The 27,382-nt window shown below is 40.3% G+C and overlaps 2 protein-coding genes and 1 pseudogene across 2 annotated transcripts; all 3 read right to left on the bottom strand.

Annotated features, from left to right (window-relative positions):
* Positions 1-9,110: 9,110 nt before the first annotated feature.
* Positions 9,111-11,298, bottom strand: LOC104429395 (annotated as a pseudogene).
* Positions 11,299-15,624: 4,326 nt separating this feature from the next.
* On the bottom strand, positions 15,625-17,962 carry LOC104420713 (probable endo-1,3(4)-beta-glucanase ARB_01444). The gene has a single exon (XM_039301776.1). The coding sequence runs from the start codon at positions 17,913-17,915 to the stop codon at positions 15,759-15,761; it is 2,157 nt and encodes a 718-aa protein (XP_039157710.1). The 5' UTR covers positions 17,916-17,962; the 3' UTR covers positions 15,625-15,758.
* Positions 17,963-24,166: 6,204 nt separating this feature from the next.
* LOC120288520 (protein trichome birefringence-like 19) lies at positions 24,167-24,718 on the bottom strand. The gene has a single exon (XM_039302560.1). The coding sequence runs from the start codon at positions 24,716-24,718 to the stop codon at positions 24,167-24,169; it is 552 nt and encodes a 183-aa protein (XP_039158494.1).
* Between the last annotated feature and the right edge of the window lie 2,664 nt (positions 24,719-27,382).

Here is a 27,382-nt window from a genome sequence, read left to right as displayed (position 1 = left end):
TATTTAAATTAATTATCTGTTTGGTGGTTGGTGGGTTCGTTACCAGAGTTTAATAGATTTTTCCTTTTTTTTTTTTCTTTTTTCGTTTTATTTTTCCTCAACTAGGGATGACTCACTAGAGAAAATTGAGAAAAAAAAGGGAAATTGATTATTACAATGAAGTAGGAAAATCAAACCTGAGGGGTGAAAAAACTCTTTTAATGTATGATCTTTTCGACAGGTAGCAGCCGAATCACCAGGAATTGATTGCTCACTAGCTTTTTCTTCGTCTCGAGGGTCTATTTTTGATGGGATCGAAAAGGGAAAGAGGTGTTTACCAGGAGTAATTAAATGAAGACTCGGGATGAGGACGGGAACGATGGAAATGGAGCTGGTCGATATCGATGTTTTTTTCTCTTTTCGAGTGGAAAGAGAGAGTTGGAAGGGGATTGGATTGGAAGTGAAGTTGAGGAAGGGACGGGGAAGGCAATTTAAAATGAATTTGGGAATATGAATCGGAAGTAAGTAAAGGATCAACGTCCAGGAACTCCTAGAATTTTTCGGAGGCAAGGAAGGGAGACAGAGCTAGTGAAGGTAGAGTCATGGAAAATGGTGTGGAACATTAAAAAAGATAGGATGTACAGGCAAAAGAGGAAAGAACCTTGAAGGACCTGCTAAATTTGTTTTTTTTAGGACATAGGTAAAGTGATTAAAAAAAGGGATAAGTGCATTGGAAGTATTAAAGTTTGTCGTGAAAATGCAATTAAGTCCTAAAACTTTTAAAAAGTGCAATTAAGTCCTAAAACTTGTCACAAAGTGCAATTAAGTCCTAAAACTTTCAAAAAGTGCAATCAAGTCCTAAAACTTATCAAAGTTGTTCAATCTAAGTCCTTCCATTGATTGCATTTTTTGAAATTTTTAGGACTCGATTGTACTTTCTAGACAAGTTTTAGGACTTTATTGAACCTTTTGAAAGTTTTAAGACTTGATTGAACTTTCGTGAAAAGTTTTAGGACTTAATTGCACTTTTTGAAAGTTTTAGGACTCAATTGCATTTTCATGATAAGTTTTAGGACTTCTAATGCACTTATCCCTAAAAAAAAAAGGTAATGGAATGGCTTTTGAACGACATTTACTGCAAGTATAATCGTCGAGGATGTTCAAACTCCAATCCTTCTTTCACTTCCCTTCGAAAAGAAAAAGGATAGGTCACACAATTCGACTCGGCAAGAAAGCATCAATTAAAGAGAAAAACTCAAGTAACCGATGTTACCAGATTCGAAGATCGCATGGATTCTAAAATTCTATTGATTGTGTTACCTATATAGATATATGTGGATAGATTTATTATATGAAATTATGTTGCTCTCAAAATATGATGAATGGTATAAGTATTCAAGTGAGGATGAAAGGGTTAATTTTTCCCCATCATCATTGTCACGCATCCTTCTTTTGACCTGAAGAGACACTTGACATTCTGAATCCATAAAATGGAAAAAGAAATCGTTCCGCATGTCGATAGGACCAGGCACGCACCAGTGCTCGCAATCGGCCACCGTCATGTTCCAATCCGACAAACGCCTGCGTCGATTGAGGCATCCATCGGTCTAAGGATCAGGCCTCGATGGTATCCAGAAGTCTAAATGTCAAGTCCCTTTCGGCCACCCTGAACTCCTCTACTTGAGTTAAGTAGAACTCGAAATCGTGTCCCTTGAGCTTTATTCTGTCGCCCGTAAATAGTCTCATTATTTCTTAGAGCGTTAAAAAAATAATCCAATCGCCATTTCCAAATCTAGAATTCTGCATCATTAGAACCAAAAGACTTCTTCATTTCGGCCACATTCTTTCCTAGAGAAGGCAAAGAAATGCCATTTTCAAGAGCAACTGTGCTAGCGTCCGAACCAAGACCTACATCATTAGCTTCAATTTGAATCATCATCACTGAAAAACTATTGAACACAACCTTGCATGCTTGTGTCACCGTCCGTGATTCTCCCATGCTCATGTGCCTTTGTGAGTGGAGCTTGTGATTATTGGATAAAGAGTGAGTGATATAGAGGAGATGAAAACAATTGATCCGTGAGAGTGGTGATAGGACAATTGGTGCAAGGAGTTCTAGGATAGAACAAATATATCTCTATGAAGCTCTGAAGGCAACACTGTCCTTCCATGCACAAACTGGTCGAGAGTTAATCCAACTCTCTTGATGAGACCATTGTAAACCGAAACCAGTTGTTGTGCTAGATGCCCAAGCTATATGGGCATGATACAATCCAAATTGGAAATGCAATTCACCAGGCTATTCTTAAGCATAATTAAAGAAGGAAGGCTGAGCTGGTGTTCTCGGCTCACTAAGTGCCATGCAGGTTATTCCACGAGCAAGAAATTGTCGACTCATGACAAATGATGTCAGAGCAGGATCCCTATAGTAGGTGGTTGATTTAGGGAAAGCCTATGAGGGCGGAGAGTGATTGTCGAGGCTAAGAGGGCTCGAACAACGTGCGGCTCTCGTTTACCTTCTAGGATGGCAATGGGGTACAGGAATGGACTGAATTGCTCACTAGATAGGGATAACGTTTCTGGATCAATCGACAAATCTTAAGAAGAGGTCTATTATCACATTTCCAACAAGGGGAGAACCCTCCATTGGTCTACAGAGATTAGGAGGAGTTAAGTAGGAGAAAGAAGGTGTTACCAAGCGAGCATAGTTGGTTGGGGATGCCATACTTGTTAGGGAGCACAAGTGACTGAAGATTTATGATCGGTGTTAATTGAGGGAAGCTGCTAGTGGAGCGGGGTGGCCTATTTTGTTAGACGAGCGTTGCCATCTATGTAAGTCTCAGGGAATGGTATTGATGGTTGGGAAACACAAGGAAGTAACATAACATCTCGTGATGAGAGTGTTGCGGAAGTGAGGAGGAGAGAATGTCACAATCCATGATTTTTCCCATACTCGTGTGCCTTTATGAGTGGACGATGGAGTTACCGGTTAAAGAGATAGTGATGCAAAAGGGATGAATACAACTAGTCCATGAGAGTTGCGTCAGGATGGTCGGTATTAGATATTCTAGGATAGAACGAATATATCCTACGGAGCTCTGAATGTGGGTTCGCCTCCCGTGCACAAACTGGTCAAGATTTGATGCCACTCTTCCGATAAGGTCATAATAGGTTGAAACTAGTTATTATGCCCAAAGTGATATGCTATCTCGCTTTATAGACTGGATTCCCGAGCTATACTAGGCGTGGTATGATTCGATATGAAAATGCAATTTGATGTACTGTTCTTACGAATAACTAAAGGAGGAAGAATGGCTTGGTGTTGTTGGCTCACCAGCTACCGCACAAGTTATTTCACGACCAAGGAACTGTCGACCCATGACAACAGCTGAAGCATTAGTCACTATGCAAATAAGTTTACTAGCCAAAAGAGGCCCTTAAATGCAAATGATACGAAAGCCAAGAAATTAAGAGCACGCATGATAACATTTTTATTCCGGAAATCAATAGCTGACTAGAAATTGATTTCTCAATTTCTACTCCCTAGACAAGTTTTTAAGCAAAGAAACGCATTTGATAACAACTCAGAATTTCTGTTTTTGAAATAGAAATTTGTTTGATAACAAAATAAAATTTTATTTTTAGGGGGTGGCGGCTAGCGTCTGGTGGTGGGCAGCCGACGTCCCATGGCAGCGGGTGGGCAGCGGCCAGTGACGAAAGTGAATTATGAAAAGAATTTTTATTTCTCAATTTTGTTTCAGAAATAGAAAAGCTAAAAATTTAGTTTCTGATTTCTACTCCAAATTTACTTCTAGAATAAAAATCTATTCCAAAAATAAGAAAATAAAATTGTGTTATCAAATTGATTTCTGTCCCAAACCTTTTAAAAGAAAAAAAATTAAAGAAACAAAAAGTTTGTCATGCACGCGCTAAGTGACGCGGGGGGCACTTACACCACCGAGGGGACATAACAATGGCTGCATTTGGTTCCATCCTATCGGATAGCCAGCAAAGACGATCGATTTCCCTCGAACCATCTCCAAGAATTGGCCCACGTTGAATTGAGGCAGCTCACGCCCTTTAGGATTCCACCTTCCCTTCAAGAACTCAGTGTCGGGAATCCAAATTTCGGATAGTTGTGCGGATCAATGATCGAAGGTCAATTCACGTTGGTATAGGACATGCCGTTGGGGTTATCGACCCATTCTAAACACGTCGCATCTCTTCTCCACTTGCTCTCTTCTTTTCAACTCCATAGATGGTTGGATATCTGGAAGCCAGCTGATGACAAACAAATAAAGAGGGAACGCGGTGAGAAGAATCAGTGTTGAGTCGAGCGACAGTTCCTTCTGGTTGCTGATGATGGTGCTCTGTTGTGGGCTTTTTCATTGAATAAAGCTCAGAGATTGGGAACTTCATGTTCGCAATTGAGCGAGGCAAACGTTTAGTACAATAAATTAACTATTCCTGCATAGGGACACTAGCATTACTATAATCAGTTGTTAGGATTATGTTTTGCGTCGCATAGGGTATAATTTGGTTGGTATCTTTCAAGTGTATCTGGTGGGTATGATTAAGTTAAGACATCGATCATATACCACATGCGCAACCAAATTATTCATTGCCATGCTCCTTTAATTTCCCCTTGGCAAGGCAACAATTGTTGAACAAATAGTCAGTTAGCACGCAACTTTATTGTAAATTGATTCTGTCTAAAGCATGTATCGAGGCTGCTCGTCAAGTATCACATAACAGACTGTGTGGTTTGTTCCATTTCGAGCAATAGTTTTTTCAAGAACCAAACAGTTTATTCTATTAACAAGTGACAATCATCCTTAGGTCCAATTAAAATTGGTTAGACGTACTTTGGGGGACATTGTTCTAGTCCTGCATTTTCTCGTAATACCAATTCCGATGTGTGCAACAATTGCAGAGGGATTTTTGTTCATACTTCAAGTTTGAGTCATTGTATAAAACCCGACTTGATCTAAGGATGTAGATTGGCTTGTTAACCCAATTTGTTAGGAAAGAAATTCAAAGAAGCTCTGGGAGGGTATATAGATGTATATGAGGATATTTGTCTTTATTTGGCTGGATAAATATTGACCATGCTTGACTTTTCTTTATCAAATTGCTGTACGTTGGACTCTTCCTATTAAAATGGCAGGATAAAGACAAAATATAGGGTCACACAGATATTCCGTGTGAATAAGACAATTCGCAAGTTTTGTTAGTCCCAAGAAGTAAGAGAATAGGGCGCGGGCACTTTTGAGTGCAATAGAAGAGAGTTGAAGCCCAACTTCCTGCATGTTCGGTTGTGAGGCTAGACATTTGGTGAGTTATTGGGTGCAATTAGAATTTTAAAAATACTGCGTTTGGTAGTCGGGATAAAATTCGGGGTAGGATATGATCATTTGATGCTCGCTCAGAACAGGATAAAGTTGGATATAAGAGGATATAGACATGATAAATTATCCCATGGGGGAGGTGGGATAAATGTGGATATGATTTCCATCATAATATAAAAGTTATTTTTCTCGAATAACAAACTTATTAAATTAACAAAATCGAAATTATATTTCAATATAAATAATATTTGAATTCTAATTTAAGAAATTAAAAAGAAAAAAATAGAAATTTATTTTAAATTAATCTTATTTTAATTTATATATTCAACTTTAATTCTATCTTATAATAAACATTCAATCTATAAATTAAATATTTATATTTATGATATAGTTTAGGTATTTTTGTATTGTAGGTATGTTAGTACAGTTTACTATTTGATAAAATTTTATTAAAGAATGATGAAAGGAGAAAAAAAGAAATAATAAAGAAAATAATATAAAAAGAGGAAAAATAAGATAAAAATTAATTAAGGAATAATGTTACAAGAGATTTTCACCATCTTCATTTTTGAACATTTAGGTTCATTTATAATAATACGACATTTATATCCAAAAAATGTACATGATATGATATGAATATATCCGATTTTAATACTACGATTCACCAAATAATGGACTAAATATAAAAGAAATACTAGGATTTCATATCCTATCCTATCTAGTCCTATCATGATTAGAAATCCGAACGACCAAACGTTTTTCGATTTATATTAAAATTCGTTACTACTCTTCTCATGGATGTAGGTTATTACGACTGAACAATATAAATTTGATTTTGATTTATTTTATTAGTTTTTTTTTTTTTTTTATAACCGAGGACTCCACCACAGGCCCCCTGTGCCCGGAGGGCCGAGCCCCTATACCTTAGGGGAGATTAGCACAGGACCCCAACACTATGGCCCCCGGGTTTCGAACTCTTGATCTCGGCGATAAAAGAGAGACTCTCAACTAACACAACTATCCATGGTTGGGTTTATTTTACTAGTTGATCACTTACTTTTCACAATATAAAATATGAGGTCATCGTTGAGGACTTCATATATGGAATCGAAGCATTTGATATATTTTTAGTCTTTCGAGGCCCATGTTCTTTTGTCGTTTATGTCGTGTTTTTTTTTTTTTTCCATGTTTTTCTTTTAAAGCCCCATTAGAGTTAAAGCTCCAACAGCAATTTTAGGCGCACGCCATACGTCTCAAGAAGCGAAGGTTGTGGGTTTTGATTTATTTTACAAAAAAAATATACGTATGAATTTATTTAAAATCATACCTTAATAAATCTTTAATCACTCACCAAAATTTACATTGATTGATTAGAATAAGAGCTTTTTCATGAAAATAAAATATAATGTAACAGCTTAGTGCATCTAAATTTGAACCGCACCATAGATTTACATGAATTAAATATTAGAATAAGAGAAGATTAAAAATATTTTTTTATCAAATTAATTATTTGAAAGGAAACAAATAGAGCCTTAGAATGGTAAGTCATCCCCTTTGTTGTATTCTATTTAGGGTTCGAATAAATGGATGAAGTTAAATTGTCGGTGCCCGGCCATTGGCAAGAGTAGGAAAAGAAAAATGAAGGAAAAAATAAAAAAGAATATATAAAAAAAGGTCCATGCCAGTGCCGGCCGTATTGCATATGATCGCTGACATCCATATTAATGATTTTCTATTAAAATTCCACATCGACTAAATTAGTACCAATACAAAAATATTTAAGATTAAATTGACTTAATTAAAAAATTACTATTTTGGTATTTTTCCAAGTATCAGGGACACATATTTATGGCCAGTACATGAAAATAATTTTATTTCTTGAATAAACTCGCTCTGATGGAACCACCGAAACAAAAAATAGAGGACAACCAATTTTTTTCCGATTTCCCTTGCCCAACAAGAAAAGCCATCGTCCAAAAATCAAGTAGAAGACCAGCGGGCGATGGAACTAGTGTCCCGCGGAAACAATCAGATGTCCGCTTGTCGTCGGCCCAGTCGAGGTGTAGGCTGAAGAGGCCCGTCTTGGTCGGCCCATTTGGGTCCATTTTGCGTGGACTGGACCAGGTGGGATGTCCAAAAGTTGGCGACCAGAAAGTTGGAGGTCGCATGCCTCCGGCGCTGGTAGTGCTGGTCCGGCACGTGCGAGACATCGATCGGACATTCCCCCTGCCATCATCAGGAAAATGTTCGTCAGACATTGATCAGATATTTTGGGATGACGCACGTAACAACTTATGGCAACATTTCTTCGAACAACACTAGTTACGATAAGGGGAAAAACGACAAAAGGTTTATAATTTTTATATTATAGTCATTTGAGTACTATAACTTTTTTTCACCACTTAGGCATGATATCAAAGTAAAATCGATTATTTACAAATCATTATATGTGGATTTTTTAATTAATTTCCCATTTTAAAATTTAAAATTTAAAATTTTAAATTTTTTTGTTTTCATTTTTCAAGGTTGGCAACCTTTGCCGGTTGCAAAACCCTCACCCATATCTAGGTGAGGACTACCTTGCCCTATGTCGCAAAAGCCCTAGGCGAGGGCATCATGGGCACAGGTGAAGCCGCGAACACCCTTGCCAGCATTCAGTGAGGGTTTCATAACCGGCAAGAGTTACCAATGACCCTTGCTAACCCTTAAAAAGGACAAAGAAAGAATGAAAAAAATTATTTAAAAATTATTTAAAAATAATCCACGTCGAGTCGGCAAAGTCACGATGGACGTCCAACTCCATGTTGGATTTTCCAACAAAACAAATCACCGATGGCACTCAAATGATCGATTTTTTAAATTTTTGATACTCGAGTGGGCGAAAAAAAAATTATTATATTCAAATAAGCACCATACGAAAATTATGAAACTTGCATTATTCTTATCCGGCTACAATACAACAAAAATCACTCTCGTAATGGTGGCGACACCATTTGCCACCACCGGGCAAGCAGCCCCTTTCTTGCAGCGAGGGCTATGACACTCTCCGATGGCCAAGCGAAAAAAGAAAAAAGATCTACGCACACTTCTAGCTTCCTCCACCATCTTTTTTTGTATTTTTTATTCTTCTTCTATTCTTTTTGTCGAGTTTTTGTCGTATGACATTAACCAATGCCGCATCATCACCATGCGTCTAAAAAATGAAAAGTTCAGGGAAAAAAATCCACATAAAGTTTCCTTCCATTTAAAACTAAACTCGATAACAAAAGTACTCAAATGACAAGCTTGAATAAATTTTAAGACATAAGTGATCTAATAAAAAGTTTAAGAATAGAAGTCACCGATCAACATAAGATTTAAGACTTTCGTAGTCATTATTGAATCGAAAAGAAATGGATTCTATTGAAAATTATTCCCAAGGCTTGAGACAATAAGATTCGGTGAAATTATGAGATATGATTTATTTCTTTTTACCAATGGAACGATTCTAAATGGAATTCGAGGGGCTCCTAAAGTGGCATCAAAGCGCACAATGCACCAAACTTGTCACTGATTTACTGAAACAAAGTGCAAGAGATTTAACTGATATCAGCGAGCATCTTAAAAGCATGAAAATGTTTGACAAAGTGAATAATGTAATTGTAGCGATGTGCGTCAATAATGAAGGGTCACGGAGAGAAGCAAAGCTAGTCAATCATTTTATTATGAAGATAGGATACACAAGGCACAAAGCAATCCTCACATAAGTACATGAATACTTCAAATAGAATATCTCATTAAAGCAATTGAATCCGTCCCCGAAATAACGATTTCAGTGACAATAGTGACCAAACCAACACGACTTTCCTCCATCCATGCGTCCTGTCTCTTCTTCATCACCTCTACTATGAATCCACCACAGAAGATTCGAAATAGAGTTCCCATCATCAAAACCGCTCAAGCTCCTCACTTTTTCCAGCGCACTACCTTGGTCAAAAATCCCTTCCAAGGCACACACAAATCCTCTCCATCCTTCAATTCCCTCCCTGTTCAATGCCGGGTATGTCCAATCCAACAGCTATTTCGCAAACTGGACATCTGAGAATAGAACCTCAGTGATAGGCGACAGAGGCAAAACCTGAATTCCAAGCCTACATTCTCTCCGCTCCGCGCTGGCTAACCAAAGACCACTGTCCCTTTTGTTAGCCCACAGAACACCCACCACTCTGTTCTCCCTAGTGAAGTCTTCCTCATATAAATTATCGCCTTCTCTAACATACCACCATGTTTGAGCTGCCTGAATTTACATTGCAATGAGCATCGACCCGATGGTGACAAGATGGGTGTCTCCATAGGCTAATCCCGTTAAAGTAGCTGAATAGTAAGCATTCACAGCCTCGCTAGTGCTCTCCTGATTCCGCCCATCCGCAAATTCAATCAATCCACCAGCCCAAGAGTGCAATTTGTATAGGTCGAAGCACCTCAAACGCGGATATTTGGAATTCAATCTTCTCCCCAAGTTCATGAAATCCGACATTAGTGAATAAGCTTGAGGCCTGTACTTCCTTCCCCATGCGGGATCAATCTTTGCAAGAACAGCAATTGCATAAAGGAAGTACCCTAAATGATAGTGATGAGCATTGTACAACCCGAAACCAAGATCTTCACCAGGATTGGTTGATCCTAGCTTGGTGATAATCCCACCCCATTTCTCATCATACAAGAATCCATTACCACTAAAAGTCCCATCCAACCATGGCTCTATGGTGCTCTTCAAATATTTCCCGATGGTCAGGATAACTTCAGGATAACACACCTCCTCAGCAATCAAAGCCAACCTCGCCGCTCTGGCAATAAATTTCCCATAAAAATAAGATGATTTTGCCATTATTGCAGCTGGATTAAGGGACGCCACATCCCTACGGAGGGCTTGAATGATTTCATTGTGTGACTCCTCCTTGATGCCTCTAATTGAATGCCAAGTAACAGAGACAGGATTAGATCTCAACTCCCAGGAATCTCCAACCACACCAACAAGATCACCATCGATACTCCTATACTTAAAATCCTCCAACACAATGACACGGCAATCCTCGCGAGACAAAAGTCGAACGTGCTGTGGATGTGCGAGCATGAGCAGATCCCCCCATCCTCTCTTCTCCCATTTGTACTCCAAGTAAAATGACCTAGTCAACACCTGCATCACTAGAAAGAGCATACGAAGAACTGAACTTATCCAAAACCTCCTCGCTAGATGATCCACCGTCGGGCAAATAAGCAAAATCCTAATAACCCCCGAAAACCTTCCGGAAGTATTTGCATTGAGAGTGTGACTGAAACTGATCGGGGAGGAAGTGTAAACAAGCCAAGTCTGATTGTTGTTGAGCTTCAAAGTATGCTTGGTGCGACTACTGTTCGAAGATAGCGAGAGGATCGCGTGAATCGTGGAGATCGCAACCTCGGTCCCACGGTTGACCAAGGAAGTCAAGCAGGGGCTCCCCCTAACGAGGACAAACTTCAGGTTCGAAGCAGTGAAGTCCAGCATGATGCCGAGGTCGCTGTACGAGGAGATAACGTACCGCAAAACCTCTGGAGACAAGCCGTGCGCACCATCCTTCCTTGAGACGACAAAGATGGTGAGGTCAGCGTTGAAGACTTGGTACAAAGAGGTGGAGGTGGCGATGCAAGAAGGGAATAAGACGGAGACAGAGGACAGGGAGGGCTTGACAAGGTAGGGGTGGATGTACTCGTCCTGGTCGCCATTGTTGAGAGTGAAGTTTCGGAAGAAGGAGTTGGTCGGGAGTGGGGTAGAGAGGAGGCTCGGTGAGAAGAAGGGTGAAGGATCAGGGAGGAATAGGGACTCGACGCGCGGGAAGACGAAGGGGAACTTGGGCAGTGGCGGTGGCGGCGGCAGTGGTGGCGGTGGCGGCGGCGGTGGCGGTGATGGCTGCAGCGTGGAAGGAGGGGAATCAGAATTGAAGATGTTCCCCATTATTGTATTTTCTATTTGTTTGCTAGTTGGTGGATCGTTATGCACGTTTATCAAATATTACTCTCTTTTTTTCTTTTCTTTTCCAATTGAAGATGACTAGCCAGAGAAAGAGGAGAAAAGGAAGGAAATGGATTATTACAGTGAACTAGGAAAGTCAAACCTGAGGATTGAAAAAAACTCTTGTAAGGTATCATTGGGTCGCTATCAAAACACAAAAAACTGATTGCTCGCAGGCTTCTTTCTCGATCCCAATTCAAAGGGTCTACTGTTGATGGGATAAAAAAGGGGACGATATTTTTACAGGGACAAATTTAGTGAAGACTTAGGATGAGGACAAGGACCATTGAAATGGAGCTGGTGAGTCGATATCGATGTTTTTTTTTTTTGTCTTTTTGAGTGAAAAGAGAGAGCTGGAAAGAGATAGGGTTGGAAGTGAAGTTGGGGAAGGGAATGGGAAGGCAATTTAAAATGGATTTGGGAATGTGAATTTAGAAAGTAAAGGATCAACGCAAGGGAAATCCTGGAATTCTTCCGAGGCAAGGAAGGGAGAGAGAGAGCTAGTGAATGTGAAGTCATGGAATATGGTGCGGAAGATTGAAAAAGATAGGACATACAAACAAAAGAGGAAAGAGTCTTGAAGGACCTGCTAAACTCAGTTCTTAGGATAAAGGCATGCTAAACTTGATTCCAAGGATAAAGGCAAAGAGATTAAAAAAGAAAGATAATGGAATGACTTTTGGATGACATTTACTGCAAGTATTATCATTGAGAATGTCCAAAATTCGAGAAAATATTTAATGGTATGAGCATATAATATCATCCACTGACATGGCGCGCATATGCCACTCAAATTTTGACACGTGTCCTGTGAGTGGAACCTGCTGGAAAATATTAAGGTTTTGTTTCTCGATTGGCTGGCTTGGCTTGGCTCAGCTTGGTGGCAAAAAAAAAGGGCAAGGTAGTAAATACTAAACTCCTGCTTGAAAGTTTCTCTCTTCTCACTTCAAATTTCAAGGCTTTTTCTCTTTCTCTCTCAAAGAAGAACAACGCTTAACCCAAACGACGCTTCCTCTGTTTTTATTCAAAGCTTTTTCTCTTTCTTTCTCAGAGAAGAAGGACATCAAAACCAAATGATGCTTCCTCTATTTTTCTCTACGCGTCCCACCTTCTCGGAGCCTTGGTCATTGGCATACTTCTCGTTCTCCTTGATCGGGAGGTTGAAGAACACCTCCCCACCCTTCTTGACACACTCGATTAGGTCACACACTGGATTAGGTCACTGGGGATCCCGTGGTTGACAAGGTGCATGATGCCCCAATCAGGCTCAAAAAAGGACCTCAAAACCATCATATCAGACCTATGAAATCACCACAAGCTTGAACACGTCAATTTTGACTTAGAAATAAATTGGTGAGGGTGTTCTTGGATTGGATTTTAATATTATTCGAGGAACCATAAATTAGGTCATCATACATAGTGAATTTTTGGTTGTATTAAAAGGATAACTGGATTTCGAATTCATATGAGACAAAATCCACTATAAGATATGTGTTTACCCTTGGTAGAGATGATGTAACTTTGAAATTAGCCAAACAAAATTATGGAAGATATGATAATCCTACTAAATCAAAAGTTGACTTGATTGAAGCAGATGATTTATTTGATCACTTACTTTTCACAACATAAAATATGAGGTCATCGTTGAGGTCTTCATATATGGAATCGAAGCATTTGATATATTTTTAGTCTTTTGAGGCCAATGTTCTTCTATCGTTTATGTCATGTTTTTTTCCATGTTTTTCTTTTAAGCCCCATTAGAGTTAAAGCTCCGACAGCAATTGCAGGTGCACGCCATACGTCTCAAGAAGTGAAGGTTGTGGGTTTTGATTTATTTTACAAAAAATATACGTATGAATATATTTAAAATCATACCTTAATAAATCTTTAATCACTCACCAAAATTTACATTGATCAATTAGAATAAGAGCTTTTTTTTTTTTTTTTTTTTTATCATGAACGAAAATAAAATATAATGTAACAGCTTAGTGCATCTAAATATGACCTACACCATGGATTTACACTAATTAAATATTAGAATAAGAGAAGATTAAAAATATTTTTATCAAATTAATTATATGAAAGGAAACAAACAGAGCCTTAGAATGGTAAGTCATTCCCTTCGTTGCATTCTATTTAGGGTTCAAAGAAATGGATGAAGTTAAATTGTCGGCAACCAGCCATTGGCAGAAGGAGTAGGGAAAGAAAAAGGAAGAAAAAAAAATCAAAACAATATAATTAAAAAAAAAAGGTCCACTCTAATTCTAGCTACGCTACATGATCGCTAGCATCCACATTAACAATTTTTGATCAAAATTGAAATCAATATGAAAATGTTTAAGATTAAATTGATTAAATTGAAATATTACTATTTTGGTAAAAAAAAAAAAAAATTCACGTGCAAGGACTCATATTTATGGCCACTACATGAAAGTAATTTTATTTCTTGAATAAACTCACTCTGATGGAACCACCGAAACAAAAAAAATAGAGGACAACCAATTTTTCCGATTTCCCTTGCCCAACAAGAAAAGACATCGTCCAAAAATCAAGTAGAAGACCAGCGGGCGATGGAACTAGCGTCCCGCGGAAACAATCAAATGTCCGATTGTCGTCGGCCCAGTCGAGGTGTAGGCTGAAGAGGCCCATCTTGGTCGGCACGTTTGGGTCCGTTTTGCGTGGACTGGACCAGGTGGGATGTCCAAAAGTTGGCGACCAGAAAGTTGGAGGTCGCATGCCTCCGGCGCCTGTAGTGCCCGTCCGGCACGTGCGAGACATCGATCGGACATTCCACCTACCATCATCAGGAAAATGTTCGTCAAGACATCGATCGGATATTTTGGGACGACGCACGTATCAACCTATGGCAAAATTTCTTTGAGCAAAAGTAGTTACGATAAGGAGAAAAACAACAAAAGGATTATAATTTTTATACGGTACTCATTTGAGTGCTATAACCTTTTTTTCGCCATTTAAGTGTCATATCAAAGTAAAATCGACTATTTACAAATAATTATGTGTGGATTTTTTTATTAATTTCCCATTTGATGTAGATTTTTCAATTTTTTAATTTTTAATTCTTTTTTCTTTTTCTTTTTTCCTTTTTTTCAAGGTTGGCAACCTTTGCCGGTTGTGAAACCCTCGCCCATATCTAGGTGAGGGCTACCTTGCCCTCAGACGCAAAGGCCCTAGGCGAGGGCATGATGGCCACAGGTGAAGCCGCGAACACCCTTGCCAGTGCTCGGCGAAGGTTTCACAATCGGCAAGAATCACCAATGACCATTGCTGACCCTTAAAAAAGGCAAAGAAAGAAGGAAAAAATTATTTAAAGATTCTCTAAAAATTATCCACATCAGAGCTGGCAAAGCCACGATGGATGTCGGCTCCATGTTGGATTTTCCAACAAGACAAATCGCCGATGGCACTCAAATGATCGATTTTTTAAATTTTTGATACTCGAGTAGGCGAAAAAAAAATTATTATATTCAAATGAGCACCGTACGAAAATTATGAAACTTGCGTTATTCTTATCCCGCTACAATACAACAAAAATCACTCTTGTAACGGTGGCGACACCATTTGCCACCACCGGGCAAGCAGCCCCTTACCCTTTCTTGCGGCAAGGGCTAATGACCCTCTCCGATGGCCAAGCGAAAAAAGAAAAAAGATCTACGCACACTTCCAGCTTCCTCCACCATCTTTTTTTGTATTTTTTATTCTTCTTCTATTCTTTTTGTCGAGTTTTTGTCGCATGACATTCACGAAAGCCGCATCATCACCATGAGCCTAAAAAATGAAAAGTTCGGGAAAAAAAAAAGTTCCACGTAGAGTTTCGTTTCATTTAAACTAACTCAATAACAAAGTACTCAAACGAAAAACTGGAATGAATTTTAAGACATAAGTGATCTAACAAAAAGTTTAAGAATTAAAGTGGCTGGTCAACATAAGATTTAAGACTTTCGTAGTCATTATTGAATCCAAAAGAAATGGATTCTGTCGGAAATTATTCCCAAGGTTTGAGACAATAAGATTCAGTGAAATTATGAGACATGATTTATTTCTTTTTACCAATGGACCGATTCTGAATCGAATTCCATGGGCTCCTAAAGTGGCATCAGCGCATAATACACCGAACTCGTCACTGATTTATTGAAACAAAATGCAAGAGATTTAACGTATATCAGCGAGCATCTTAAAAGCACAAAAATGTTCGACAAAGTGAATAATGTAATTGTAGCGATGTGCGTCAATAATGAAGGGTCACGGAGAGAAGCAAAGCTAGTGAATCATTTTATTCTGAAGATATGATACACAAGGCACAAAGCAATCCTCACATAAGCACATGAATACTCCAAATAGAATATCTCATTAAAGCAATCGAATCCATCCCCGAAATAACGATTTCAGTGACAATAGTGACCAAACCAACAGTACTTTCCTCCATCCTTGCACCCCGTCTCTTCATCATCACCTCTACTATGAATCCACCACAGAAGATTCGACATAGAGTTCCCATCATCAAAACCGCTCAATCTCCTCACTTTTTCCAGCGCATTACCTTGGTCAAAAATCCCTTCCAAGGCACACACAAATCCTCTCCATCCTTCAATTCCCTCCCTGTTCAGTGTCGAGTATGTCCAATCCACCAGCTGTTTCGCAAACTGGACATCTGAGAATAGAACCTCAGTGATAGGCGACAAAGGCAAAACCTGAATTCCAAGCCTACAATCTCTTCGCTCTGCGCTGGCAAACCAAAGACCACTGTCCCTTTTGTTAGCCCACAGAACACCCACCACCCTGTTCTCCCTAGTGAAGTCTTCCTCATATAAATTATCGCCTTCTCTAACATGCCACCATGTTTGAGCTGCTTGTATTTCCATTGCAGCGAGCGTCGACCCGACAGCTACAAGATGGGTGTCTCCATAGGCTAATCCCATTAAAGCAGCTGAATAGTAAGCATTCACAGCCTCGCTTGTGCTCTCCTGATTCCGCCCATCCGCAAATTCAGTCAATCCACCGGCCCAAGAGTGCAATTTGTACAGGTCGAAGCACCTCAGACGTGGATACTTGGAATTCGATCTTCTCCCCAAGTTCATGAAATCCGCCATCAGTGAATAAGCTTGAGGCCTGTACTTCCTTCCCCATGCCGGATCAATCTTGGCAAGAACAGCAATTGCATAAAGGAAGTACCCTAAATGATAGTGATGAGCATTGTACAACCCGAAACCAAGATCTTCACCAGGATTGGTCAATCCAAGCTTGGTGATAATCCCACCCCATTTCTCATCGTACAAGAATCCATTACCACTAAAAGTCCCATCGAACCATGGCTCTATGGTGCTCTTCAAATATTTCCCAATGGTCGGGATAACTTCAGGATAACACACCTCCTCAGCAATCAAAGCCAACCTCGCCGCTCTAGCAATAAATTTCCCATAAAAATAAGATGATGTTGCCGTTATTGCAGTTGGATTAAGGGACGCCACGTCCCTACGGAGGGCTTGAATGATTTCATTGTGTGACTCCTCCTTGATGCCTCTTATTGAATGCCAAGTAACAGAGATAGGATTAGATCTCAACACCCAGGAATCTCCAACCACGCCAACAAGATCACCATCGATACTCCTATACTTAAAATCCTCCAACACAGTGACACGGCATTCCTCGCGAGACAAAAGTCGAACGTGCAGCGGGTGCGCGAGCATGAGCAGATCCCCCCATCCTCTCTTCTCCCATTTGTACTCCAAACAAAATGGCCTAGTCAACACTGCATCACCAGACAGAGCATAAGAAGAACTGAACTTATCCAAAACCTCCTCGCTAAATGATCCACCGTCGGGCAAATAAGCAAACCTAATAACCCCTGAAAACCTTTCGGAAGTAATTGCATTGAGATTGTGACTGAAACTGATCTGCGAGGAAGTGTAAACAAGCCAAGTCTGATTGTTGTTGAGCTTCAAAGTATGCTTGGTGCGACTTCTGTTCGAAGATAGCGAGAGGATCGCGTGAATCGTGGAGATCGCAACCTTGGTCCTACGGTTGACCAAGCAAGTCAAGCAGGGGCTCCCCCTAACGAGGACGAACTTCAGGTTCGAAGCCGCGAAGTCTAGCGTGACGCCGAGGTCGCTGTACGAGGAGATAATGTACGGCTGCGCCTCCGGAGACGAGCCGTGCGCAGCATCGTCGCTTGAGATGGCAAAGATGGTGAGGTCAGCATTGAAGAGTTGGTACAAAGATGTGGAAGTGGCGACGCGAGAAGGGAATGAGACTGAGACAGAGGACGGGGAGGGCTTGATGAGGTAGGGGTGGATGTACTCGGCCTGGTCGCCATTGTTGAGAGTGAAGTTTTGGAAGAAGGAGTTGGTCGGGAAAGGGGTAGAGAGGAGGCTCGGTGAGAAGAAGGGTGAAGGATCAAGGAGAAACGGGGACTCGACGCGCGGGAAGACAAAGGGGAATGCTGCTGCCACTGCCGCCTTCTTCGCTGCCGCCGCCTCCGCCGCCTTTGCCTCGGCCGCCTCGGCCGCCTTTGCCGACGCCGCCTCCGCTGACACTGCCTCCATTGCCTTCGTCGATGCCGCCTCCGCCGCCACCGCCGCCGTTGCCTTCGCTGACGCTGCCTCCGACGCCGCCTTGGCGCGCCGCCGCCGCCTCTGCCGCCACCGCCTTCGCCTCCGCCGCCGCTGCCTTCGCTGCCGTCGCCACCTCCTCCGTATCCACCGCCTTCTTCGTCGCCACTGCCATGTTCGCCACTGCGGCCGCCGCCGCCGCCGCCGCCGGGCTTGCCCGGCCCGGGATCGTCGCTGCTTGCCGCCGCCATGATTGTCGCCGTCGTCGTCGCCGCCCGCCGCCGCCGCCGCCGTCCCCGCGCCCGCCACCGCCTCTACCTTCGCCCTGCCGCCGCCGCCTCCTCTGCTGATGCCTTCGCCTTCGCCACCTCGAGCGCTGCCGCCGCCTTCGCCGCCGCCGCCACCAACTTCGCCTCTGCCGCCACCGCCTTCGCCACCTTCTCCGCCGCCACCTCCGCCGCTGCTACCGCCGCCGCCTTCGCCTCCGCCACTGCCGCCGCCACCTTCACTGCTGCCGCTTTCGCCGCCACTGCCTCCGCCTCCACCTTCATCGCCGTCGCCTCTGCCTCCTCCGCCTTTCGCAAAGGAGGGTAAAGAAAACCAATGGAGATCCCCATAATTGAATTTTCGGTTTGTTTGCTGGTTGGCAGGTCGTCACTCACGTTTAGCAAATATTTCTCTCTTTTTTTCTTTTCTTTTTTTTTTCCGATTGAAGATGACTCGCCAGAGAAAGAGGAGAAAAAGAAGGAAATGGATTATTACTGATGAACTAGGAAAGTCAAACCGAGGACTAAAAAAAAAAATCTTGTAAGGTATGATTGGGTCGCTATCAAAACACCAAAAACTGATTGCTCGCAGGCTTCTTTCTCGATCCTGATTCAAAGGGTCTACTGTTGATGGGATCAAAAAGGGAACGAGATTTTTACGGGGACAAATTTAGTGAAGACTTAGGATGAGGACAAGGACCATTGAAATGGAGCTGGTGAGTCGATATCGATGTTTTTTTTGTTTTTTTGGGTGGAGAGAGAGAGATGGAAAGAGATAGGGTTGGAAGTGAAGTTGGGGAAGGGAATGGGAAGGCAATTTAAATTGGATTTAGGAATGTGAAATTAGAAAGTAAAGGATCAACGCAAGGGAAATCCTGGAATTCTTCCAAGGCAAGGAAGGGAGAGAGAGAGCTAGTGAATGTGAAGTCATGGAATATGGTGCGGAAGATTGAAAAAGATAGGACATACAGACAAAAGAGGAAAGAGTCTTGAAGGACCTGCTAAACACATTTCCTAGGATAAAGGCATGCTAAACTTGATTCCTAGGATAAAGGCAAAGTGATTGAAAAACAAAGATAATGGAATGACTTTTGGATGATATTTACGACAAGTATCATCATTGAGAATGTCCAAACTTTGAGAAAATATTTAATAGTACGAGCACATCAAGTCATTCACTGACATGACGCGCATTTGCCACTCAAATTTTGACACGTGTCTTGTGAGTGGGACCCACTGGAAGATATAAAGGTTTTGTTTCTCGATTGAGTGGCTTGGCTTGGCTCAGCTTGGTAGCAAAAAAGAAAAAGAAAAAAGAACAAGGTAGTAAATACCAAACTCCTGCTTGAAAGTTTCTCTCTCCTCACTTCAATTTTCAGGGTTTTTTCTCTTTCTCTCTCTAAGAAGAACAAATCCCAACCTAGACGATGCTTCCTCTGTTTTTATTCAAAGTTTTTTTTATCTTTCTTTCTCAGAGAAGAAGGAATCCAAACCAGATGATGCTTCCTCTATTTTTCTCCGCGCGTCCCACCTTGTTGGAGCCCTGGTCATTGGCATACTTCTCATTCTCCTTAATTGGGAGGTTGAAGAACACCTCCCCACCCTTCTCGACACACTCGATTAGGTCATTGGGGATCCCATGGTTGACAAGGTGCATGATGCCCCAATCAGGCTCAAAACAAGACCTCAAAACCATTGTATCAAACCTATGAAATCACCACAAGTTTGAACACGTCAATTTTGACTTAGAAATAAATTGTGAAGGTGTTCTTGGATTGGATTTTTATCTTATTTGAGAAACCATAAATTAGGTCATCATACATAGTGAATTTTTTGCTATATTAAAAGGATAATTGGATCTTGAATTCATATGAGACAAAATCCACTATAAGATATGTGTTCACCCTTGGTGGAGATGATGTAACTTTGAAATAAGCCAACAAAATTATGGAAGAAATGACAATCCTACTAAACCAAAATTTGACTTGATTGAAGCAGATGCTCTCATGATGTAATTATAATAGTCATTTTCCAAGCCAATATTTTGGCAAATGCAAAAGAATTGGAGGTAGGCTCAGATGCTACTAGGCATATATGCTAAAAACATAATGCTTTATCCTCCTAACCTCTAGTAAAGAAGGAGAAGAAAATATTTATATTGGTGATTGAGTAACTACTCAAGTTCTTGGAAAGAAGAAAAATTTCTGAAACTTATATTAAAATTGAGACTGAGTAGTTGAGAAATTTCTTAGCGTATGTTTCCTATGGAAATGAAATGACACCTATGTCTAAACATTGTGATTGCCAAAAAGAAATAGCCATTGCAAAGAATGGAACTTTCAATGGTAAGAAGAGATGTCCGGCTAAGACATGATGATGTTGTAAAATAATTCCTTAAAAAAAAAGGATTTATATCGATCGATTATGTTAAGTCAGAATTGATTTTGGCCAATCCTCTTACTATACGTCGAGGGGAATGGAATCAAGCCAATTGAAGAAAATCAAGAGTGATGATAACCCAACCTATGTGATTGGCAATCTCATGAATTAGTTTCATATGGGAATTAACAAGTCATTTGTTGATCTAGTGCACTATTAAAAATTTTGTGTTTCTCAAAAGGTGAAAATAGTGCAAAATTGTAAAGAAAAAGAGGTTGAACTAAGCTCTTAATAAAATTTCATAGTCATTGTTAGTGGTGTATTAAGCTGCAGAATACACTGGATGGAATCGGGGCCGCTCCTATGAGAATTATAGGCAATAATCTCTAAAGTACTTATGAATAAACTAAGCATGCACATGACATATTAGTGCAAAACTGCATTTGAACAACAAAGTTTGTGGGAGTGTAATGTGATTGATGAAAATTATAATTCACAAAAAGAAAGTCTTTTTTTTTGGTAAGGCACAAAAAAAAAGTCTTGGTTCATAGAAGTGTCAAACTTCACCAATGATTTTTGTAATTTATATTTCATTTTTTCTATGGCTAGTTCATAGCCTAACAAGCACCAATTTCAATGCATTACCCTCCAATAACCCAACATTATTCTATTTTTTCTTTTCAAAACTTATTGAAATATATGGGGGATTGTTAGATATTTCAGTAGTTTTGAAATATTTATTAGAAATTATGACCGTAATATTTATTAGAAATTAGACCGTTATTAAAGTCACCATTTTTGTAATGGTTTAACAACGGCCATATAACGGCTTTCTAATTGCCGTATAACAGTCGTCTAATGACTTTATAACTTTTGATTTATTACTTCATAAACCCTTCATAATTTTATAATGGTCATCCTTTTAATTACCAATAGATTTATGACAGTCTCCTAATGGCTCTATCTTTCTCTTGTTTAAATATAAATTAAACTTCAAACTATAATCTTTGAAGATGCACTATGTTGTCATATCTTTCCTTTTCTTTTTGTCAGGTTATACACATAAGGTTGTTCTGTTCCTTCTAATATTCAATATGGAATATAGAAGTATGTTATATCTTGGGAGGATAGCCGCTAAAACCTTATGCACCGAGTTTTGTACTACGAGAGACAAAATTATCCTTAAAGGCAGTACTTGCACGTCTCAAATATATATATATTTTTTATTTTCTAATCTTTTGTAATGTATTTACAATAGTTATTACTATTTTTATGTATTCTAATATTTTTCCAACAAGAAGCCCAAGATGTATCGGGCTCGTCCAAGTAGAGGCTCGTGATGCTGTTGAAGGAGTGACCATCTGGGTTTGCATCTCTGGCCTTTACCAAGAATGGAGCCTAGAAGGTGGCTAGCGTGAACTTGTGATCTTTGAAATACTACCTTTTGAAGTATGTTGTGTCTAATTTGCTACTTGTAAAGGAAAACCACTCAATCCTCTCTTTTCGAAGAGTCTCTCTCTACCCTTTTGGGTAGCTAAAAACCCTAACATTCCCTAAAATCCTATCCCGTCTCCACCCAAATACCATAAAAACCCTAACCCTTTTACCCCCGCCCGCTTCAATCATCCCTCACTGATTGGATTGTCTAATCCCAAAGCTTGAATCCTTTTAGCTCGGCTGCCATGGAAGAGGCAGAAGACGTAGAGCAACGAATGGCGTCTTTCTGCAAACGATTAGGGAGAATGTGGTCAGCCAACATCATCAAGCCAATGGAGAATATAGCCTCTGAGGAGAAACTAAAGGAATGCAAACGATCCCTCCTTGGATAGCTACACACAAACCCAAAGATTAACTTCCAGGCGTTTCAGAACACAATGAAGAAAGCTTGGAGGCTAGAAAGTGTGGGGATAACCCAATTACGACCTGGTATTTTCTGTTTCACTTTTGATACTGAGATTACTAAGAACAAGGTAATGGACTCAGGTCCTTGGTCCTTTGCAAACCACTTGCTTGTCTTAAAACCATGGGAGCCAAATATTCCTCCCCAATGCTATGATTTTAACTCGTGTGAATTATGGGTTCATATTCATGGGCTGCTATGTGAATGGATCACGGAAGATGCGGTTCGCCGGATAGCAAGTAATATTGGAGTGGTTTCAGTTGTTAAAATCGAAACAAAAGGTAATGCCTCTATCAAAACAGGAAAAGTGAGAGTGAAACTTAACCTATTGTCCCCTCTACAATCAAGTTTTATTATCAGTAATGCAAGGTAGAAAAATTGTAAAGAAAAAGAGGTTGAACTAAGCTCTTAATAAAATTCCATAATCATTGTTAGTGGTGTATTAAGCTACAAAATACACTTGATGGAATCAGGGCCGCTCCTATGAGAATTATTGGCGATAATCTCTAAAGTACTTATGAATAAACTAAGCATGCACATGGCATATTAGCGCAAAATTGCATTTGAACAACAAATTTTGTGGGAGTGTAATGTGATTGATGAAAATTATAATTCACAAAAAGAAAGTTTTGGTTCATAGAAGTTTTAAACTTCACCATTGATTTTCGTGAATTATATTTTATTTTTCCTAGGGTTGGTCCATAGCCTAACAAGCACCAGTTTCGATGCATTACTCTCCAATAACCCAACATTATTCTATTTTTTCTTTTCAAAACTTTTTGAAATATGTGGAGGATTGTTAGATATTTCAATAATTTTGAAATATTTATTAGAAATTATGACCGTAATATTTATAAGAAATTAGATTGTCATTAAAGTCACCAATTTTGTAATGGTTTAACAATGGCCATATAACAGCTTTCTAACAGCCGTATAACGGTTGTCTAATGACTTTATAACTTTTGATTTATCATTTCATAAAATCTTCATAATTTTATAATGGTCATCCTTTCAATTACCAATTGATTTATGACGGTCTCCTAATGGCTCTCTCTTTCTCTTGTTTTAAATATTTTCAAACCACAATCTTTGAAGATGCACTATGTTGTCATATCTTTCCCTTTCTTTTTGCTTGGTTATGCACATAAAATTGTTCCATTCTTTCTAATATTCAGTATGGAATATAGAAGAAAGTATGTTACATCTTAAGAGGATAGCTGCTGAAGTCTTATGTACCAAGTTTTGTACTACGAAGAACAAAATTATCTTTAAGGACAATGCTTGCACGTCTTCTAATCTTTTGTAATGTATTTATATTAGTTATTACTATTTTTATGTATTCTAATATTTTTCCAACAGGAAGTCCAAGATGTAGCGAGCTCGTCCAAGTAGAGGCTCGTGATGCTGTTGAAGGAGTTACCATCTGGGTCTGCATCTCTGGCCTTTACCAAGAATGGAGCCTAGAAGGTGGCTAGCGTGAACTTGTGATCTTAGAAATACCACCTTTTGAAGTATGTCGTGTCTATTGAGTATTTCCTCAGGAAATTCCACATGAAAGATCATCCTTTGAAGCTGAGAGCCAACTTGTTTAATGCCAAATTCGGTTTTATAAACTATTGATTTGTACTTAAACTTGCTTCAGCCAATAAGCCGTGGCAGGATTCTCTCTATGCAGACGAATACTATTGCCATAAGAGGCCTCAAATGCAAATGCTGCATAAGCTGAGTAGGGACACAGAGACGGCACTTACATTGGCCAGGAGGTAGTGCAGTGACTGCATTTGGTTCCTCCTGACCAAATCCCCCATGAACGCGAGCGATTTCCCTTGAGCCATCTCCAAGAACTGGCCGGCGTGGAACTGAGGCAGCTCGCACTCGTCGGGCTTCCACTGCCACTTCAAGAACTCAGTGTTGGGCCTCCCAAACTTCAGGCAGTTGTGCTGATCGATGATCAAAGGGCAAGTCATGTTGGCGTAGCACACGGCATTGGGGTGATGGACCCATTTCCCTCTAAATACATCGCGTCTCCTGTCCACTCCCTCTATTGCTTTGGATTCACTGGCGCTGATCTCCAGCTCCTGAGATAACGGGACATTGAGATGCATGCCGGTGACGAACAAATAAAGGGAGATCGCAGCGAGGAGAACCGGCGTCGAGGCGAGCACCAGCAGCGCCACCAGCACCTTCTTGGCGCTGCTGCTGCACTGTGGAGGGCTTTTGCCTGAGTGAAGTTCAGACATTGGGAACTTCATGGGTGAATGAGGCAAAAGTGCAGCACAAGAAAATCATCCTGCACCTAGATCAATATGTATAAATGGGTGGGACACTGGCCTTATTGCTCTTTGTTCAGTGAGGACATCAACCTTTGCATTACATGGTCTGTAACATTTTGTCAATACCTTCATTGTCCTCATTTCTTGAATGAATAACCGTTAGTGCCTGCACAAACAGTTGATCGATTGGGTCGTTATCAACTATGACCCTATTCGACCTTGGCTTCTTCAACATCCAGCCACATATCTTCACAAACCGACAGCTAATGATGGGCAATACAAGAATCTGAAAGAAGTCGCTCTCTAAATTTAAATGGCCATCGTGCATCATGGTCGAGTTCATTCTGGCCCGTCCATCACAATGTGCTCATCGAACTGTCTTATTTTGGTTGCGAGCCACCTTTTTTTGATCGTTTGGATTCAGTTCATTTGCAAGGAATCCACTGGATCGATGGAACATCAGAGCTCGCTCGATACAGGATCATTCTTAGTTCTTAGCCGTGCAAGAGTGCAGCTTAAAAATAGCAGGAGGGGGATTGGTTAACGATAGTGATGGCGAAAAACTTTTAAAAATACTTGAAAATTAAAAAAAAAAAAAATTCCAAATCATTGATTTTTTCTATACAGTCAACCCGGATAGATAGAGTCTACATTCTTCCTCATCTTCTCGAGGCCACTGATCGAGCAGGCTGGCTTGGGTGAGGATGCGTAAGGCCCTCAAAAGGGGCTTTGCAAACTACTGAGTCGATGGGTGAGTGAAAAGTCCGTGGAGTGGCTTCGGAGCCAAGAAATGATTCCACAGATTTCGCCAGAAAAAGGGGAACGACCATATGCCCATCAGACCGAGGAAGAAAAAAAGGGTTAATATTACGAGTATCCGGCTTTCGCTCGCCATCAAGAATTCTTTTGTTCGATTGGGTGGACAAGTGTCGAGATCCGAGGCAAACCGAGGGATCATCGGACCCCATCCGAAACGAAAAGAGAGAGGAAACTCGTCTCTCTCTGCAATTTAGAGAGGTTACCGCAAGCGGACACTTTCGAGGACGACATGAAACAGAGTACATTCCTTCACGAGATGTGAAGCACCGGTGTCGGGTCCCGAGTGCCGATGGGACCAGGCGCAAATGGCAAAAGCACCGACACCGACCCCATCGATCAAATCTTGGCTGTTCATGTCATCCGCACGAGGCGGCCAATGTCCATTGATGTGCGTCCGCCCTTTACGCCCCACATCAAGCAATCGAAACTTCATCCAGAACCTTTTGCGCTGGTACATTCCAAAGCACGCATCCTTTTTTCCGTGGCAACTAGGGGTGTGCAACCGGATTGGGTTTATCTAGAAACTGGATTGGACCACCCGAAAAACAGGTCTGCAAACAAGTTACTATTTGAACCAGTCCGTGAACGGGTTCCATTTTTTGGAAACCAGTTGGAACGGGTCCGGTTCCCAATTCGAAGGAAAGGCCAACCGGACCTATTTTAGAACTAGTTTTTACTTGGGTTAAAAATAAAAAAACTAACTCACTCAGTCGCCTCTCTCTCTCTCTCTCTCTCCCCCCCCTCCCTAAGTCTCTCTCTTCACGCAATCTTAACTCACTCGGTCTTGTTTTCTTTATGTATAAATTTTAGGTCTTTGTTAAAGATTTTATACCACATAATTTGGCTCGCCTTATTTCACTTTTGGAGGAGAAGTTATGCTTGTAATAAAGATTTGTTAACCATTTTAGATAAATGAATAGCTTCCAATAGTAATTGTGAGAATGAGACTAACATTAGATCCATGTTCACTGTTAATGTTTATGCAATGTTAGGATTTTTGCTTTGCCTTGTGACGTTTATTTATGATAATTATTCTTGTTGATCCTTAATTTTTCGTTTAGTCAAAAAGTTCATATACTTATTTATTACATGTGCTTAATGTTTCAATACAAATTAGGAGAGTAAAATTCGAAGCCATATAGGATATTGGATGGTTGCAAAATAAGTTCCAATACAAACAAGATAGACCCTCAAACCAGAGCGGAAAAATAGGGTAAGTTCCAAAATAGGTTTAGTGAAAACAAAGTAGGGTATAGGGTCCAAAAAAAAAGGGAATTGGCTATCGCAGGTTAGATTCCAGGTTTCTAGTCTAGTATCTACCCATCTTAGAACCATTCACTCCTACCAACTATACCCTCCTACGACGGGCAGGGATGAGCATATAGAATCACTTGGACTGAACTAGATCAAACTAGCCCATTTTAAGTGGTTTTATGGGCCGTTAGTCGGTTCTTAGTTCCATCAAATTGGAACCAATGATTTTCAGTCTGGTTCTTGGTTCCCACTTCGGAACCAGAACATTTCGATCAAACCAATTTATATATTTTTGATTTCGTAAAGAAGTAAAGTGTAAACCTCAACCATAATCTGCTCTCACGCCTCACTTATTTTGAATGATGAGTCTTTGTTTGTTTCTTATTGCTGCATGAATTCATCCAATTTGCTCCTTTTGTCTCTTGCTTCTTTCTTTATTTTACTTTATTTCTTTCCTACAAAGGTTTCCCGATTTTACCTCCCTCGCTTACTCATACCTTCCTTTTAGTTGTGAGTTTGTTGTTGATGGAAAGGAATCCATTGAATCATCCTCCTTCTTTCAAGCATGCC

Source organism: Eucalyptus grandis, chromosome 9 (genome assembly GCF_016545825.1).
Source record: "Eucalyptus grandis isolate ANBG69807.140 chromosome 9, ASM1654582v1, whole genome shotgun sequence".
NCBI lineage: Eukaryota > Viridiplantae > Streptophyta > Magnoliopsida > Myrtales > Myrtaceae > Eucalyptus > Eucalyptus grandis.
The sequence above is the reverse complement of the archived record's forward strand: the minus strand, read 5'-3'. Positions and strand labels throughout refer to the sequence as shown.